The following is a 20,635-nucleotide window of genomic DNA, read 5'->3' as shown; positions in this document are numbered from 1 at the left end:
TTTGTAAAAATGGAAATATATACACTAAATTACATACATAGAATTTGTGTTTAGTAATTTTTTTCTTATAGTTATTGGCATGTGGATTAGAGTTTAAAATAGTAAAAAAAAATCATAAAGAAAGAACCTCAAAATAACCCTATTTTATACTATTTGATTAACGGATTTTATAATCCATGTAATTCATTTTTTAATACATAATCGAACCGAGCTTTATATGGTACATAATCTAGTCGAGTCGAACTCAAAAAAACATCTATTACTTTACTAATATTCCGTTATATTTGTATTAGGGTGTTGGTTACTTCCTTTATTTTGTCTTTTTGTCGAGAGATAAATCGGATGTTTGATTGTATATCTCGATGGATGGGGAGATAGTGTAATGCTTTGAAAAATTAGAAGTTTTTTATTATATATATATATATATATATATATATATATATATATATATATATATATATATATATATATATATATATATATATATATATATATATATATATATATATATATATATATATATATAGGAAAAGTGAATATACATTACAGTCTCACAAAAACCATAGTTATTGTTTGTTTTTCTTTTTTAATATAAATTTATCAGGTTTTTTTTGTTAGTTTTTGCTATAAATGTTTATTAATTTTTTTACAATTTGGTCAACAATTCGTGATGCATCTTTTGGCACCAAAATATACAATAGCTTAGAAAACAATTAATATTTCCTTGCAATCATATTAAATACATAGTTATAATTCGAAAAAGAATGTTAATCTACATCCTAACAGGAGCACCACACATCCAAAAGAAGCAAAATTATAGATGAAAGAAGCAGAGCAAACACCAAAATGAGCAGCAACTAATAATCAAAAGTTGCAGCCAACCAAAGGTAGAAACAAGGGCAAAAAATTCAACAAACTGGAAGAAGGCTTGAAAACATAATACATAAAACAAAGTGACCATTACATACTTGATACAATGTTTACTTTCACATTTTTTTTTCTAATTAAAGGCATTGTATAAATGTAACATCCGGAATTTCAGGTATTATATTTATTCTTTTTATTTTGAGTTTTGAAGAGGAACTCGGCGGGTTGGTGCGTAGACTCGCCGAGTAGAGACGCGATTTCTCATCCGGATTAATGACCGGACTCGACGAGTCACATTGATGGACTCGGCGAGTCAGCGCTGTTTAATGAAACCCTAATTTCTCGGGTTTGGGGCCTATTTAAAGGGCCTTATGGCCGTCATTTGTGCTCACCATTCCATAGAGAGAAACCCTAGAGTGCTTGAGCGTTTTGAGAGAGAAAGGAAGCCATTCTTGACCTTTGTGGTGTTGTTTAGCAAGAAGAAGGAGGTCCTAACCAAGAGGAAGCAAAGGAGGTTGCTATTCTGTGGATTTGAAGCTAAGATCATCACATTTGAGGTTTTAATTCGGCTCATCTTCTGTTTTATGAAGTATATTTGGTTTTAGGGTTTCTTATGGCCTTTGTTAGGTTGATTTGATGTCCAAATAGTCCCTTTCTAGTGATGAGGCCTTGGATCTGGATCCATAGAGGTCCAGAGAGCCTCACTCATCAAGCTTTATGAAGAGCAATGGAGGTTATGACCTTGAGTTGTGGTATTTGGGGCTAAATCATCATATATGGTCATATAGATGTTGCATGTACATCAAGATAGCGACTTTACGTGATAAATAAGCTTGGAAGGACTGGATCTATGAGTTAGTGAAACAGATCTGACCTCAGAAGGTCGTTTGGGGTTGTGCATGGAATGCACTCGCCGAGTCCATTGGTAGACTCGACGAGTTGGTGCGGGTTGTTCATAGATTTCAAACCAGGGGTTGAGTAACCGAGTTGGGTGAGTGACTCGGTGATTCGGAAGGGACTCAGAGGAAATGGGGTCCTCGTAGGGACTCGGCGAGTCCACGCCAGACTCGACGAGTCGGGGTTGACCATTGACCAAAGTTGACCGGTGTTGACTTGATAGAGTTAGTCAACCTTAATTAGGAAGTGTTAATTAGAGATGTATTGTGTTATAGGAGGACTATAACTCGGGAGATTGAGCACTAGTGATTTAAGGGATTTACGAGTTACCGAGATACGCGAGGTGACTCTTCTCACTATACTTTACCTGGAGTAGGTAAATAGAGTTATGTGATACAGTGCTTTATATATATTGTTTCTTGTACTGCATTCTTCTATGTGATTTATGCTGTGCATGCTTGCAGAGTTAGAACCTGAGGGTTCACAGAGTTTGGGTGCACGGACCTACAAAGTTATAGCCTCGAGTGGCTAATATGTGTTATATGTGGTATTTTGGGGAACTCACTAAGCTTTGTGCCTACAGTGTTTTGTGTTATGTGTTTCAGGTACTAGTGAGGAACGCGGGAAGGCGCCGGCTTGATCAGTACACACATGGGATTTTATGATACGAGATCTTGGGATATTGTTATATGTTATACAATGAGTTTCAAACAATGATGTTTTTATGATTTACAAATGAATTATGTTTTTATAAATGCGAAAAATTATTTTGGAAATTTACGGTGTTACAAGTTGGTATCAGAGCCTTGGTTTGAGGGATTCGGGTACACCTTCGGGAGTATTTGAACTTAAACTGAGGATTTGGAAAATATTTTCAAAAGAGAACCAAATTTTCTAAAAGAAGTAAAAGATTTTTAGAGAAACACAGAGCAGAAACGTGTGTACGATCAGTCAGCGCCCGAACGGTGATTTCCCAAAATACCCTTATATTATATGTTTATGAGATTGATATGATGTAGTCTCTTGCTAGAGTGGGCTAGGTATTCCTATTAGGACTAGAGTGACCTGATTTGTGATGCCTTAGCCTAGGGAGAGGTGAGCTGCTATGAGATGCTTGAGAGTGAATAGGTAGCAGCGAGGAGCTTATGAGAGATCTGTTAGAGAGTGGATTATGCATAGTAGAGTACTTGGGATTTGGGATCCGAAGAGGAGGACTTGGGGTGTATACTGATATGGTCCGGATAGTAGTATTGGGCCCGTACTACTGAAAACACCGGGTCGGTGTACGGTCCAAGTAAGAATCTTTGGGATGCCAGGGATCAAGGAGGGATGAGTTATTGAGTGCGAGTATACTCGAGTGAATTTCTAATATATCGTACGTTGTATTTCAGAGGTAGATCATGGTGAGGACACGTCTTATGCCAGAGAGCAGTGGGGCTAGTGATGAGGAGATCCGCCGGATCATCCATGAGGAGGTGGCTGCAGCCATCAGGGCAGAGATACCAGAGATGTTCGGGTCTATTAAGACCACGTTGATTGAGACTTTTGACGAGCGTTATGCTGCTCTTTTTGAGGCTGTTGTTGCAGCGGCTACCACATCTATTGCTACTGCGAGGCCGAAGGGTGGTGATGCGTTGTTGTTCCGAGAGTTCAGCAACACGAAGCCACCAGAGTTTGATGGGACGCAGGATCTGATTGCGGCGATGAGATGGGTGTCTGATATTGAGGATTGTTTCTACACATGCTCGTGCCCGGAGCACTTGAGGGTTTGATTTCCACTGAACCAGCTTCGCCTGGGGGCGAAGGACTGGTGGAAGTTCACGACAACACACTATTCTCCAGCAGAACTTGCTGCGGTGACCTGGGAGAGGTTTACCACCATGTTTTGTGATGAGTACGTTCCTCCGGTGGAACGGGATCGGTTGGCACAAGAGTTTTTGACCCTCAAGCAGGGTACAAAGTCCGTTACGGTTATCACTAGGATGTTTCATGAGAGGGCGATGTTCTGCCCTGAGCACATATCATCTGAGCAGGCACGTATGAGCCGTTATTTGAGTATTTTGCGGAGGGATATTCGGGAGTTTGTGGCGAACTCCTCGTACCGGACATTTGCTGAGCTTTAGGCAAATGCACGGAAGAGGGAGATCGAGCTAGAAACTCAGGCGAGGGAGGAGGCGGAGTCTCAGGGGAGAGATCGGCAACCGGCACAGTCTCAGCCGGCAGCCAAGCAGGCTAAGCCCGCTAATCCCAGAGCAGGGAGCCAGAAGGGTCGCACTTGTGGAAAGTGCGGCAAGGGTCATGATAGAGTTTGTAGAGATGGATCTTGCTACAAGTGTGGCAAGGAGGGGCATATGGCCAAGGACTGCCCCCAAGGGGTTTGCAGTGTGTTTCCACTGCAATCAGACTGGACACCGGAAGGCAGAGTGTCCGCAGTTGCGGGGATCAACTCAGGGAGCACCTCAGGGATCTGCCCCTGCCACCATCAGAGCTACCAAGAGTCGGCCAATGAAGGCCGAGGCGCCAAAGGCACGAGGGAGAGCCTTCCAGTTGACCGCGGAGGAGGTCCGCGCAGCACCCGATGTCGTGGCTGGTATGTATTCTTTCATGTGATTACTTAATGTTTAAGATTTTATGCTTATATTATGATATGCGTAGGTACTTTTCTTGTGAATTCTATACCTGCTTTGATGTTATTTGACTCGGGTGCGAGTCGATCTTTTGTATCGTTGGCTTTCAGTCGGCACATCAGCATTAGTCGAGAGACGTTGAGTCAACCTCTGAGAGATTCCATTGCCGACGAGAGAGCAGTATATGCCACAGAGGTGATTCGAGGATGTGTACTCGAGATTTTCGGTGTAAAGTTTCCTATTGATTTGGTCCCAATTGCGATGGGAGATGTTTGTTTCATCGTAGGCATGGATTGGTTGAGCAGATTTGGAGCAGTTATCGACTGCGAGCGACAGCTGTTGACTATACGAGACCCTAGCAGGGGAGTTATTACGGTGTACGATGAGGGTACACGCTCTGGGTCAGCGTTTTGTTCAGCCGCTAGAGCGAGGCAGTGTCTACAACAGGGCTGTAAGGGATTTGTGGCATACGTAAGGAATACGCGGGTTGATTCAGAGAGGCCGAGGTCAGTTGAGGAGGTTCCGATAGTGCGTGAGTTCCCGGATGTATTTCCAGAGGAGTTTCCGGGTGTGCCTCCCGTGAGGCAAGTAGAGTTCAGTATCGATTTGGTTCCCGGGGCCGCGCCTATCGCCAAGGTGTCTTATCGCCTTACACCTCCAGAGATGCAAGAGTTATCCTCGCAGCTTCAGGAGCTGCTGGGAAAGGGATTTATTCAGCCGAGCAGCTCGCCGTGGGGAGCGCCTATCCTTTTTGTCAAGAAGAAGGATGGTTCACACCGGATGTGCATTGATTACCGGGAGTTGAACTAGCTGACGGTCAAGAACCGTTAGCCGTTGCCGAGGATCGACGATTTGTTCGACCAGTTATAGGGAATATCTTGGTTCTCCAAGATCGATTTGAGGTCTGGATATCATCAGGTAAGGGTGCGAGATGAGGACATCCAGAAGACAGCGTTCAGGACGCGTTATGGGCATTACGAGTTTGTGGTGATGCCTTTCGGGCTCACCAATGCCCCGGCAGTATTCATGGATCTCATGAATCGAGTGTGCAGTCCGATGTTGGATCGGTCGGTGATCGTGTTCATCGACGACATTTTGGTATATTCGATATCTAGAGAGCAGCATGAGGAGCATTTGAGGGAGATCCTCAGAGTTCTGAGATCGGAGAGGCTTTATGCCAAATTCTCCAAGTGTGATTTCTGGTTGCGAGAGGTCCAGTTCCTAGGGCATCTCATTAACCAGAAAGCGATATTGGTCGACCCAACCAAAGTTGAGGCAGTGATGAGTTGGGAGGTGCCGAAATCTCCTTTTGAGATCAGGAGTTTTTTAGGGTTGGCCGGTTATTATCGGAGGTTCATCGGGGATTTCTCCAAGATTGTTGTTCCTCTCACTAGATTGACCCGGAAGGGTGCGGTGTTCAGTTGGGGCCCCGAGCAGCAGGCCTCATTTGGGACTCTTCGTCAGAGATTATGTGAAGCCCCGGTGTTAGCCCTCCCGGAGGGAATGGGGGACTTTGTGGTATACTGTGATGCATCGAACTTGGGGTTGGGAGCGGTGCTGATGCAGAGACGGCATGTGATAGCATACGCATCGAGGCATTTGAAGCCTCATGAGACTAGGTATCCCATCCATGAATTAGAGTTGGGGGCAGTCGTGTTCACCCTCAAAATTTAGCGTCACTATCTGTACGGGGTTCGGTGTACGATAAACACGGACCATAAGAGCCTAAAGTATTCGATGGATCAGCCTAACCTAAATATGCGACAAAGGAGGTGGTTGGATGTGGTCAAGGATTATGATTGTGAGATCCTGTACCATCCGGGCAAGGCTAATGTCGTAGCCGATGCATTGAGTCGCAGGGCGGAGAGCGCCCCATTGCGAGATGTATGTTTGCGATTGACCGTGATAGCTCCGGTGTTGGATACCATTCGTGGAGCACAGGCTAAGGCTGTGAGGTCGGAGAACCAGAAGAGAGAGCGGGTTGTTGGGGTGGTATCGGAGTTCGTTACCGATGGTCGGGGGCTTATGACATTTCAAGGGTGTATATGGGTGCCGTTTGTGGGAGGGACGCGTACCATTTTGATGGAAGAGGCTCATCGGTCGAAATTCTTAATCCATCCTGGGGCCACTAAGATGTATTTAGACCTGAGGAGAGAGTATTGGTGGCCCTGTATGAAGAGGGATGTTGCGTGGTTTGTTGAGAGGTGCTTAACCTGCCGTAGGGTTAAGGCCGAGCACCAAAGACCACATGGTAAGTTGCAACCGTTGGAGGTTCCCGAATGGAAGTGGGAACAGATCACCATGGATTTTATCACCAAGTTGTCGAGGACTGCTAGGGGTGTCGATGCAATTTGGGTGATTGTGGACAGGTTGACAAAGAGCACTCACTTCCTTGCCATCAGTGAGAGCTCTTCTGTTGAGAGGTTGGCAGAATTGTACGTGAGAGAGGTGGTATCGCGACATGGGGTGCCAATCTCGATTGTTTCGGATCGATATGTGTGTTTCACTTCTAGATTTTGGAAGAAATTCCATGAGGGGTTGGGTACGAGGTTGCATTTTAGTACCGCATACCATCTGCAGACCGACGGACAAAGTGAGCGGACGATTCAGACGCTCGAGGACATGCTTCGAGCATGTGTGCTAGACTTCGGCAGAAGTTGGGACACGTATTTTCCCTTAGCGGAGTTTTCCTACAACAACAGCCATCATTCGAGCATTGGTATGCCGCCCTTTGAGTTGTTATATGGGAGGAGGTCTCGGACCCCCATTTGCTGGGGAGAAGTAGGGCAGCGTGTGATGGGAAGTACAGAAATTGTGCTGCAGACGACAGAGCAGATATAGCGGGTCAGACAGAGATTGTTGACCGCTCAGAGCCTCCAGAAGAGTTATGCGGATAGACGACGATCCGAGCTTGAGTTCCAGGTCGGTGACTATGTTCTCCTAAAGGTATCTCCTTGGAAAGGAGTGATTCGATTCAGGAAGAGGGGCAAGCTAGGGCCCCGGTATATCGGGCCGTTCAGAGTAATCGCGAGGGTGGGTAAGGTACCGTATCTCTTGGAGCTACCTGCGGAATTGGAGCGGATTCATAATACCTTCCATGTGTCTCAGTTGAGGAAGTGTATAGCCGACGAGTCGGCAGTAGTGCCGTTAGAGGACATTCAGGTGGATTCGAGCCTGAACTACGCGGAGAGACCAGTTGCGATTTTGGATCAGAAGATCAAGGTTCTGAGGAACAAGGAGGTGCCTCTGGTGCAGGTCCAGTGGCAGCATCGGAGAGGATCGGAGCTTACTTGGGAACCGGAGCGTAAGATGCGTGTGCAGCATCCGGAGCTATTTCAGGGATGAGACTTCGAGGGCGAAGTCGAATTCAAGTGGGGGAGAATTGTAACATCCGGAATTTCAGGAATTATATTTATTCTTTTTATTTTGAGTTTTGAAGAGGAACTCGGCGGGTTGGTGCGTAGACTCGCCGAGTAGAGACGCGATTTCTCATCCGGATTAATGACCGGACTCGACGAGTCACATTGATGGACTCGGCGAGTCAGCGCTGTTTAATGAAACCCTAATTTCTCGGGTTTGGGGCCTATTTAAAGGGCCTTATGGCCGTCATTTGTGCTCACCATTCCATAGAGAGAAACCCTAGAGTGCTTGAGCGTTTTGAGAGAGAAAGGAAGCCATTCTTGACCTTTGTGGTGTTGTTTAGCAAGAAGAAGGAGGTCCTAACCAAGAGGAAGCAAAGGAGGTTGCTATTCTGTGGATTTGAAGCTAAGATCATCACATTTGAGGTTTTAATTCGGCTCATCTTCTGTTTTATGAAGTATATTTGGTTTTAGGGTTTCTTATGGCCTTTGTTAGGTTGATTTGATGTCCAAATAGTCCCTTTCTAGTGATGAGGCCTTGGATCTGGATCCATAGAGGTCCAGAGAGCCTCACTCATCAAGCTTTATGAAGAGCAATGGAGGTTATGACCTTGAGTTGTGGTATTTGGGGCTAAATCATCATATATGGTCATATAGATGTTGCATGTACATCAAGATAGCGACTTTACGTGATAAATAAGCTTGGAAGGACTGGATCTATGAGTTAGTGAAACAGATCTGACCTCAGAAGGTCGTTTGGGGTTGTGCATGGAATGCACTCGCCGAGTCCATTGGTAGACTCGACGAGTTGGTGCGGGTTGTTCATAGATTTCAAACCAGGGGTTGAGTAACCGAGTTGGGTGAGTGACTCGGTGATTCGGAAGGGACTCAGAGGAAATGGGGTCCTCGTAGGGACTCGGCGAGTCCACACCAGACTCGACGAGTCGGGGTTGACCATTGACCAAAGTTGACCGGTGTTGACTTCATAGAGTTAGTCAACCTTAATTAGGAAGTGTTAATTAGAGATGTATTGTGTTATAGGAGGACTATAACTCGGGAGATCGAGCACTAGTGATTTAAGGGATTTACGAGTTACCGAGATACGCGAGGTGACTCTTCTCACTATACTTTACCTGGAGTAGGTAAATAGAGTTATGTGATACAGTGCTTTATATATATTGTTTGTTGTACTGCATTCTTCTATGTGATTTATGTTGTGCATGCTTGCAGAGTTAGAACCTAAGGGTTCACAGAGTTTGGGTGCACGGACCCACAAAGTTATAGCCTCGAGTGGCTAATATGTGTTATATGTGGTATTTTTGGGAACTCACTAAGCTTTGTGCTTACAGTGTTTTGTGTTATGTGTTTCAGGTACTAGTGAGGAACACGGGAAGGCGCCGACTTGATCAGTACACACACGGGATTTTATGATACGAGATCTTGGGATATTGTTATATGTTATACATTGAGTTTCAAACAATGATGTTTTTATGATTTACAAATGAATTATGTTTTTATAAATGCGAAAAATTGTTTTGGAAATTTATGGTGTTACAATAAATTTACTTATTTACTAAATTACATAAAAATTCTTTATGATTGTTGCTCAAAATAAGGCCACGGTGACCATGAATACCATATAAGCATCAGGAAACAAACATAAATGCTGACACAATCTACCGATGTCAAAAAAAGTGTAAATCAAATAACCAATAACTTTCTTTAACACAACTTTTGTTTCCTGGCTAGACGTTTGTTAATGACAGTTAACAAAAGTAATCACTAATATAAAGGAATATGTTTCCTTGCACCAGCAAAACAAGAGGCAGAGCCAAGGGCGAAAACGTCTATGAAACTATGAGATGGCTTGCAATACGTAAAGCAAGAACAACACCACTCAATGAACCAAAACAGTCAACCATTAAGGTGGAGACATTCCTCCACGGGACCAATTGCAAACATTTGTGAATTGTGATGATGCTTGACATGCTCGCAAGTCCTAATCTTCATAGAGCAAGTCTTCCGTAATCTTGAGTGACAACAGCCATCCCAAACATCAATTTGGTATTAGAGAGAAATTACAATGCTGATATAGAGCTATGTACATATAAACTAATACAAATTTCATGTTTTCTTAAATTTAATCGACACCTCTGTTGTATTCAAAGTAACAAAAAAATTAATCCTAATTTCATTCGATTCTCAGAAATCAGTAAACAGAATTCAAAAATTAGAATTTTCAGAAATCTAACAAAAGCAATCTAATCTAAGAAAACTTCTACACCAAAATTCGAAATCAGGATCATCTTCTTGATATAACCAACACCTATTCCATTCAAAACTCAAAGATGGAGTTCAAATTCGAACCTGATATGAGGTTCAATTTCGAACGACAGATGGAATCACATGCTGGGAATTGACGGAGGTGGAGTTTGTTATGATCGAAAGTTGAATGGTGACTGGCTGGAGTTGTGGCCGGCGATGGAGGTGCAACCGCAGAGACGAATGAGAGATGGTGTCGTGCGTAGTTGGTAATTTCTTCCCAGTTGTAGCTTTCGTGGTTTAGGGCAGGGTTATTTTTTGTATTAAATGGAAAAATCACCTTGTTTGGTAAATAGTTTGAAAACTATACCCATCGGGTAAATAAGTTTTTCAAAAACATTTTTTTAGTCAAAAATTCGTTGTTTTACTATATAAAGAATGTGGTTAAGGGACTCAAGATTAACACTTGAAGATGCAGATTCAAGATCGATACAATAGTTTTGATAAGAAAGCAAAAATATTGATTATCTTCAACCTTCGTGACAATGAAAAAAAGTAATGTTCACTAGGGTGAAGTAATAACCGATAATGGAGGAAAGAAATGATATCGAGGATGGTATATTTAAAAAATTAAAACCAAATCGGGTATATTTACTAAGTTAAAACGATATATTTTAGAGGTTTACTACCTAAGCTTAGGTGAGGTTGTAATGCATATTCCCTATCCCCTATATATATATATATATATATATATATATATATATATATATATATATATATATATATATATATATATATATATATATATATATATGCTTATGTTATTTTGTTTTTACTAAATATTGTATGCCTGTAAAATTGATTATGAGCCAATCATTTGAGGTAATTTAAGTAAGGGTTTTATATTTGTTAACTAATTAAAAACAATCAATTTAATCACACAAATCTCAGCATTAGGGCATTTTGGACAATGAAATATATTTAAAAAAGGAAATTTTTGAAAATTTAGGGATACTTAATTCTCCTACTTTTAAAATCTGATTTTTTAAAAGTAATTCAATATTAATTCTAAACTATTTTTTTATAATAACCGAATTTATTCTGTCCGAATAACATTTTGTTAGAATGCATAAAATCGATTCATTGAAAAATAATAACTTTATGAAAGAATATACAAAATCGATTCTTGAACTAATAATATACCAAATAATTACATTGTATGATTATGATTCATTGAATAATAACAACGTTCTGAAAGAATAACAAGTGTAATTCTTAAAAAATAACTATATTCTTAAACAATGAGTGTGATCATTCTTTGATTCATTCTTCAAGCTTTTCCCATCAGGCCTTTAAGTCATGTCTATCACAAATTAATTGCCAAATATTGTGAAATACTTTGTAGTGATACACATGTAGCAACTGCACATTAAACATATAAATAATTAACTACAATTCTATCAGAATACAACAATAATATTCTTACGCAATACATTACTCTTGCAAAATGGTTTTGAATATACCCAATGAACAAAACATGTGAAATATAAATGAATAAACATTCTAAAGCATGTATAAATGTGTTCTAGTAGAATTACTAGCTACACATGTTTTATGTAATATTTATATTCTCATAAAACGAGCACGTGTTTGGATTTTGATATGAAAAAAAAAATCCGAGCTTAACCCTTTTCATGCAAATTCTGACAGAATGTCAGTTTAACCATTTTGAAAGAATATTATTGCTATATACATTCTGGCATAATACAATTTGAGAATACTCAAAAAGAAAGAATCCACCATATAAATACTTTCAGAATTTTATAAACTAATAAACAACAAATCATGTTCATTGTGAAAACATCATTCTAATCAAATGTACATTTTCCCCAAACTAAACATCCTTGTTACCCTATAAAAATAAGCTTTTTTAATTAGATTAAAGATCCCTCATTTCTTAGTAAAAAGTTGTGGAAGGTTATTTAAAATAATGATGAATGGAATGGCTCCAATACCCAAGCTAAGTAAAAGGAAGATGTAAGAGCTACTGTACTTACTCTTGATTATTAATCTATTTTAATTATATTTTGTAAAAGGAAAATACAAAACTATATATATCACGATTAATAGCTACTGTTTTTGAAACAAATTTTTCAAAAACTATTTTTAAGAGAAAGCAAAGTTATATATTAATAGATAGAAAAATGCTATTTTTAAAAAATAAAATTGAACTATACATATCACGATTTGAATGAGAAAGCTTAAAAATGTAAACTTTTTCTGTTGTGAAATCCTAAAAAATTACACCAATATGAGGATGGCAGCCTAATAAAATTGCATGTCTAGGTTGTAACTTACGCAATAGCTTTTATATATTTGAGTAATGAACCTTACCGTCAAAGTGGCAGAGAGCTGCCAGAGATGCCCTTCGTTGCTGATGGTAGCGGCGGCTAATTTGCTGGAATGAGATGTGGTGTTTGTGTGTGACGACGACGCTATTTAAGTGAGTAAATAAGAAACCGATTCCAACTTTATAGCGATGCCGACTCACAGATTCTATTTAAGTGAGTAATTGCTAGAATCATTCTACAGAGATAGAGAGGAGAAGGGTGAAGAGGTCGGTGATTTGCATTAGGGTTGTGGAGATGATGGTTTGAAATAAATCAAATAATAGTAGAATTATTTGACGTGATTTAAGGGATATACCAAATATATAAGAACATATTTTTGGTTTAAAAAAACAAAATGACTCATCTCCCCTTTTTTCACATTAATGATTTATTTTTTTTCTTGAATTATAATTGATGCATACATGTACATAATAGTTGCTAGAAACATTTGAACCTAACTCTCTTTCTCTCTCTCTCTCTCTCTCTCTCTCTATATATATATATATATATATATATATATATATATATATATATATATATATATATATATATATATATATATATATATACATAATGGTTGTTAGAAACATTTGAACCTAGTTCTCTCTCTCTCTCTCTCTCTCTCTCTCTCTCTCTCTCTCTCTATATATATATATATATATATATATATATATATATATATATATATATATATATATATATATATATATATATATATATATATATATATATATATATATATATATATATATATACACACACTTTTACTCGTTCTATAATGTTTGAGAGAATAGTGTTTCTTAGATAAGATGCAAAATGAGATTAACTCGAGGTAAGAAGAGTAGAAAGTGGCTAATCGGCAAATACTAATTTTATTGTACTTTTTGTTTAAATTGATTTAACACGCAAGCTTGTATATTCTATATTTTGTTTAAATGGATGTAAAATACCAGCATGTATATGTTGTAGTTTTCGTTTATATGAATTATACATATAATTTTATTTTTATTGCAACTCAATGTACCTTTTTAACACATAATCGAGTTGACGAGCTCAAAAGTATCTATTTATGAAAAAAATTAACTTGCCCCCTTTGCATTAAGTCACAAGCTTTGAAAAACAAAAGTATGTTGCTTTTTAGTGTGAAAAGAAACTAATTTGCCCATTTTTGCATCCAGTATTAATAAATAAACAAAGGAATTGAAATTATGTTAGTTGTCCATTTCAGTACATTAAAGTACCCAACATCGTATTATATAATGCTAGTTTATATTGCTAATAAGAACTAAAAGGCATCTTCACCTTAAGTCCCATATAAATGGAGTAAAGGGAAGATACGATGGTTGGCAACTCCAATAATAAGATTGGGAGAGTGCTTTCATAAAAGAACCGGCCAGCCCAAAGATAAAAAAACACAAACACATATGAATATCAAATAATAATAAAAGTGTTAAATAAAAACTCTGTAAGCATGCATGCCATTACTGATCCCTGCATAAGATCCATGTTACTCTTATTCCAGCATCAACCTATTATCCTGCAAACCAAAACTACACATTCCTTGGCGTTGGGAGGAAATACCAGCATAGGGAGCACTTGAACACCAATCTGTTCCGGCTACCAGTGGTAGTCACTTACGTAGGGGTAGTTATTTACATTGTTGTCTCCAGTAAGCTTATAACTCTGGAATTGAGGTACAGGTGAGATATCGGTATCATTAACCTGCAAGAAGCACAAGAAGATAGCACGTTAGAAAGAGACAGGAGAAAGCACGCTAGAGAGTCAGTTTAAATGTAACAGGTTATCTATTATCTAGATGAACCAGGAGTAATTAATGAACAATATATTTTCGGTCCAGCTTGGATAACATGACCACAACTAACTATTACTATTTTTTTTTTTCTTATGAAAGAAGGGAAAGAACATGAAGTTACTTGATATTCAAGGGCAATTTCAAGTTTGGTCAAGACGTCCTCCATCAACGGACGTTTTTCACTGTCATTCTTTAAACATTGATAACCAATCGCTGAAAAAACCTCCAAAGAAGTAGGATGTATTTCATCCTTTATACCACCCCAAATAATTTCATTTAGGTTCTTCTGTTTGTAAAGCTTTCGTACCAATTGAGTAAAAGATTGAGGCTTATCATAGCTCTCAAAACACAATCTCCCACACAAAACTTCAAACAGGACTACACCAAATGAGTAAACGTCTGACTCCTTTGTTAGTATCCCAGATTCTAAATATAGCGGATCACAATACCCAATAGTGCCTACTCTATTATTAGTGACAAGGAATGTGTAGTTCTGGTTAGCTGGACCAAATTTGGATAGACCAAGATCGGATATTCTGGCATTCCAGTTGTCATCTAAGAGAATGTTGGAGCTTTTAATATCTCTGTGCAATACTCTTTGTTGAGTACCTGCTGGATTATGAAGGTATGCTATTCCACGAGCCGCCCCAATACAAATCGTAAGGCGTCGAACCCATGTTAGATCCTTGTTGTTCAGATGTAAGTCAAGACTTCTTCTGGATGAATACTCATACACAAGGATCTTCTCGCCTTTCTCATCACAAAACCCCAAGAGGGAGACAATATTTTCATGCCTGTAAACTGAAAGCATAATCACCTCCTTCCAAAACTCAGAGTCTCCTTGCCCAAATGAACGATCTAAACGTTTTATGGCAACCGTTGTATGCCCCATCGAATGGAGGAGTTCTCCCTTGTAGACTTTCCCAAAGCCCCCTTTCCCAATGCAACTCTCTTCAGAAAAGTTGTTGGTGGCTGATTCTATAGCTTCTAGTTGTATTTTGAGGTGTTCGAACTGTTTTAAGACAGACATTGTTTTGATGATCTATCAACAATAGGAAACAAAACTAAAACTTACAAAGAAGTAAAGTTGAAGGGGGAAGCGACGTTGATGATAGCTGGAAAAAACAAAGGGCTCAGCTATAACAAGGAAGAGATTGAGAACTAAGACAACTGACCAAGAATATATGCTACAAAAAGTAATAGATTTATTGCAAAGGCAAAGTTGGAGGGACAGTGGGAGACCAAGACATCTGGTAGTAAAAGTAGGATTAATTATTGGAGGCATATATTATTTTCCACTAGTTTTTATTTACCAAAAAAATCCATTGCGATAAACTGAATTAAATGACTAATTTTCTTAAAGAGTTTTTTTTTTTTTTTTTTTTGATTAATTTTTATTTTGTAAACGTTATATAAGTTTTTTCTTATAACTTGTTAGTTTTAAATAGAGTTATTGGCACAAAAGCATTTAAGTTTATCATAAAAGTTTGGTTTTACTCTAAGTCTATTTTTATGGTGTTGTAAAAATTCCGATTATATTTCGATTAATCTCTGATTAGTCCTTAGGCATTACCCGACCGATTAGAAGACGCCTACGATTAATTCATTCTTACACAATGAGCGAATAAGTAACAAACGATGAAATTTTAACATTTTGATGAAGTTCTATCACAACAAAAACTATTTTAGTAATTATTAACGTTGTATTGATCATTTTAATCTATTTTGTTATGATATTAGTGGTATTTATAAATTTCGTTGTGATATTAGGTATATTTAAATTTTTTAATTTCAACGAATTAGCAATTTAGGGTCTCCGATTAATCTTCGTTTAGCCGATTAATCACTTAACCTCAGTCAAGCGACTAGCTAGCATTGAACGTTTTTTACAATATTGATTTTAATGTTATATATATATATATATATATATATATATATATATATATATATATATATATATATTAATCGTCTCTTTTAAAAAAACATTACAATTTATTTTTCCATAAATCAAATAATAACACGAAAGATGGTGACAAATGGTGATATTTGGCCAACATACCTTAATGGTGGCCAAAAATTTCATATATGTGACACACAAATATTTAAATGTAGCGATATAACAATTCAAAATTTTATCAATACTAATTTGTCACACTTAACATCAAAATCGCCACATTTTTATCAAAAATGTGATTAGGCTATTTTCGAAAAAGTGTGATTGTATGTCATTTTCCCATAGTGTTATATCTCACACATGAGAATCAGGATGAGGTTAATCGGAAATCTCTCGCCATAAATATCGATAATACAACCTCTAAATACTTTAGTCACACTAACTAATCTGTCATCAACAATTTGAACTAAGATCAGCGAGTCAAGTGTCCTTAGAGTATTGTTGAAATTCTTGCAAACCATAAGAGACAAAAAAAGATCAGCTCGCTCTTGAATCGAGAAGTACAAGATCAAGCATGTAATTCACAAAAAAGTACTTGCTAAAAAATAATAAGTATACACATTGAAACAACACATGTTGTGTAGGAAAATAGTATGTGATAATCACTACGCTAGTATGATGATATGCCCTACCTTAGGCTTTTGTATCCTCGGGCTTCCTCTGCCCTCCATCGGTAATCCTCAATGTGGCAGGAGCAGGGACCTAAACCTGTTGTCCGGTCCTATTAGGACACTCCGACCTGATATGCCCAAACTGGTTGCATCCAAGACATAACTTCCAAGGGTCCTTGTAATCACAATTGACGTTCCCCGTTTCCTATATTTGTAACACAAAGACAAAACGGCCTTGCACTCACCACCATGGTTCTTCCCACACTTTCTGCACTTTGGTGCAGAGCTCCCACCATCCCCTTTCCCCTAAATGTCTTGAACTTCTTATGTAGATGACTGGTCTTCAGGATAAGGGTTGGCCTCTTCAGCTTCAACTCTCTCCAACTCAATCCCGTGAAGTCAAGTAACCTGAATCATCTCGCGGAGAGTTCAAAACCTCATAATGACGATGAACTCTCGAATGGTATCTCTCAATATGGTATTGTACTTGGACATCTTCATATCCTTTGTAGCCACATAATCCAGATATAACACCGACTTGTCAAAGAACTTCACGGTGAGCTCATTCGTAGTCTCTGCAGTTTGAGTCAAAGCAATGAACTCCTGAGTGAGATACTAAACCTCAACAACTAGAACAAACTCCTCCATGACCAAATCCGAAAACTTCATCCAAGTCATATATGATGGGTTTTAGAGATAACAAAAAATCATATTTTTTGGGGAAAACATAAAACCCTATGTTCGCATACGCCTTAAATGATCTATGTTTTCACTATGATTTGCAAACAATAATTTGAATTCAAGAACCCTAAGGTACATTGCTATTTTCGGTTTTGGATAAGGGATATTAGAAATCATACTTTTTAGTTTGTTATTGTAAATAAAATAAAGAGGGGAGAGGAGGGAATTTTTGGAACTCCTTTGGTAAATGAAGTGCCAAAAATATGAGACCCATGGAGGGTTTATATATGCGATTAGAGGGGCTTGGATAAGCCAAATTTCCTTGGATAAGAATTATCCCTTTTTCTTTCCCCCAAGTTTCCTTAGAGCCGAGAAAAGCTCTAGAAACCATCTAGAATCCCATCCTATAATCGCCCATCCTTAGGGAGGTTCTAGAATTGGTCGATGATCAATCTTTTGAAGATTGTCACCTTTAGTCCTTCCATTTTTAATTATACCAATTAATCCCAAAATTATTCTAATTTATTTCTGATTAATTTATAATTAAACAATATAATTTCGAATTACTATATTTATATCAAAATATATTAATAAATTATTTATTTTGATTTCTAATTAATTAATTAATCATATAATAAATTAATAAATAATTATCTCTCTTTCTTTCTCTCCAAATAGCATTCCAGTCTCTTACTAGATTTGAGGGCAACCCAAAAGGACTTTGCTAATAATTTAAGTTGATAATAATTTAGCTAATGGCTTAGACACCTAATGAAACATTCTTCCACTTGGATAAGTCTATAACTAAATTACAACTTCCAAATTAAACAACAGAGTGTGCTTTTCGAATCAACTGCCAAACTCTGATCTAAATAGACATTGGTCCTTAGATAAGTGATCCAATATTCCTCCGTTCTTCTAGATATCATACAAGTATGAGATATGGATTAGAATCAGTCTCATTGTCAAAGTTTTATTTCCCAATTGATGATTTGTGATGAGGGTATAAGACTTTAAATTGAACATAACAGTTGAGTCCTGGCTGGGCCCAACACAATAAGTCAACACCAAATCACTAAGAGGCCCAAATATATCGCTTTTCCTGTTAGGGAAAAGAGAATGAATAAACTTTGACTTATATTCTTGTACCCTTTACTCACCAAATCCTACATGACACTGCATTTTATAGCATCATGTTACCGATGCGGTTTCTATGACACCTCAAATTTTAAACCTAATTTTTCATTTTAAATTACCCAAAATATTGTTCATAAATCAAACCATCAGAAAGTGACAAGTATCAAATACAAGTCATCACGGAAAATATCAGAGTGCCACATAACGCCCAATAACAAAATCTCCCATTGAGTGTTTACAATTAGACCTTCACTTTCTTGCCATCCTCAGAAATACTTGAAACACATATAATCAACAACTGTAAGAACGAAGCTTAGGGAGTTCCCCAAGATATCTCATATAGTATAACACACAAAAAAACTATGGGTTATCAGCAACCCTAGACCTTACACTAAGTTTCATAGGGTAACAACACATTCTATGGGTTACAGTGACCCTAGAGACTACACAAAGTCTCAGTAGGAAAAAACAGATCCTATGGGTTATCAACAACCCTGGAGAGTACATTAAGTCTCAATCACATATAAACAACATAATATTGATAATTACAGTCAAGCGACTAGAGGTTTGGTCTACTGACTCGGAAGATGAAGAAGTTTGCAAGCCCACACATGGCAGGGCATTTGTTGTGTAGGAAGAAAGTTCTAAGAGTGTTGGCATATGTTTAATGGTGGTAGCTGGTGTATCACAAATGAGAGGCTACACCACGGATGGAGGGTGTGAAGAAGTAAAGGAGAGGGAAGACGAATGCATTACTGCGAAACCAGTCGGAGAGCAGATCAACGAGTGTGATCAGTTGATCAAAAAGGTAAATTCCATCCTTGAATCTCTTAAAATACATGTATATAACTATGAAAAAGAATCAAATGATTTAAAATTCACCTTCTTTAGTTTAAGTGGTAGTCTAAAACAAACTCGCCTCACGAAATCTAACCTAACTGATCAAATTAGTAGGGTGTCTTCCAAGAATGAGGAGCGAAGGATGTGGATAGAGATGAAGGAATTAGGGTTGGTTAGGGCAAGAGATGAATTGATTTATTTACAACGTGACAAATTAAAGTTTTTGAAACAAAGGAATATTGTTTTCTTGATTGCTAAACATCTTTATTTCGATATTACTCAGCTGCATTTAGATTGTGAGATTGGCAAAAAGATTCACAAAATGATTTTGCCTTTCCTTGAATTAAAGGAAGATGAAATAGATGTTGATTGCTATAATTGTTAATCAATTGTCTCGTCAAAAGAAACCTCTGAGGCCTACAGAATTGGACTGGACAAAATTGAGTCATTTATTAAGTCCAAAGACCATAAGGACATGCTCAAAAACTTATTGGATGAAAATGAAAAATTGAATATAAATACCGAAACTATACCGAAATTTGATTCATCAAGTTCTAAGTTGAGTTCAGATAACAAGATCAATGCTGAAAATTCATCTGAATTTGATGAGGACAATGAAATGAGTGAAATATATGTAGGCGACGAGGTTGACTATTCTGAATTTGTTAAAACTGAACCTGAACCAACAAAAGTCCTTATATCTGAAAACTCTGTTAAGTTCGCTTGTCTGTCTAAATACAAGATCAAAGTCATGAAAGAGAAGGTTGTGGTATACCAAAAGGTACAAACCGTACCAAATCAAGTGTACACTGCCACTGGAGTTACCAAGGGTCAAACAGTTGAAGTAACAGCCTTGGTCGACGAAGATGATGTTGATGGATGTGATGATCATTTCTGATCTGCCCCAATCGATAACGCAGATGAAACATTAGGGCTATCAGAACGAACCTCTTGGACGGTAAAAGGTCGTTACGTTGCAGAACCAATAAACAAGCCATCAAACTTCAAGAGAGGCAGTACAAGTGGTACTAAGGGGGTTCGAAGGACTTCAGGTAAAAAGGAAAAGCACATTTATAAGCGAAACCCACACAGTGTTCACACTGTCATTCCTGTGCTTCACAGAAACAAAAAGTAAGTTCCGCTCATATGTCATTAGTTCCTAAAAAGTTCTCTGAAAAACCAAATCTTCCTCATTCT

General features: G+C 38.1%; 1 protein-coding gene across 1 annotated transcript; it reads right to left on the bottom strand.

Moving 5' to 3' along the window:
• Positions 1-13,654: 13,654 nt before the first annotated feature.
• Positions 13,655-15,375, bottom strand: LOC145045006 (receptor-like protein kinase HERK 1). The gene is made up of 2 exons (XM_078993356.1): positions 14,337-15,375; positions 13,655-14,124 (listed from the first exon to the last, which is right to left on the bottom strand). The coding sequence occupies exons 1-2, from the start codon at positions 15,243-15,245 to the stop codon at positions 14,020-14,022; spliced, it is 1,014 nt and encodes a 337-aa protein (XP_078849482.1). The 5' UTR covers positions 15,246-15,375; the 3' UTR covers positions 13,655-14,019.
• Between the last annotated feature and the right edge of the window lie 5,260 nt (positions 15,376-20,635).

Source organism: Lactuca saligna, chromosome 5, assembly GCF_052625555.1.
Source record: "Lactuca saligna cultivar CGN05327 chromosome 5, ASM5262555v1, whole genome shotgun sequence".
In the NCBI taxonomy this organism is placed as follows: domain Eukaryota; kingdom Viridiplantae; phylum Streptophyta; class Magnoliopsida; order Asterales; family Asteraceae; genus Lactuca; species Lactuca saligna.
The sequence above is the reverse complement of the archived record's forward strand: the minus strand, read 5'-3'. Positions and strand labels throughout refer to the sequence as shown.

What these genes read in the sequence shown, in the direction of transcription:
- LOC145045006 (XM_078993356.1), bottom strand. Translation starts at nt 15,245, where the DNA reads ATGTCTGTCTTAAAACAGTTCGAACACCTCAAAATACAACTAGAAGCT. An exon ending in AAATTGCCCTTGAATATCAA is followed by an intron (nt 14,125 to 14,336) that starts GTAACTTCATGT and finishes TGCTTCTTGCAG; the next exon opens with GTTAATGATACCGATATCTC.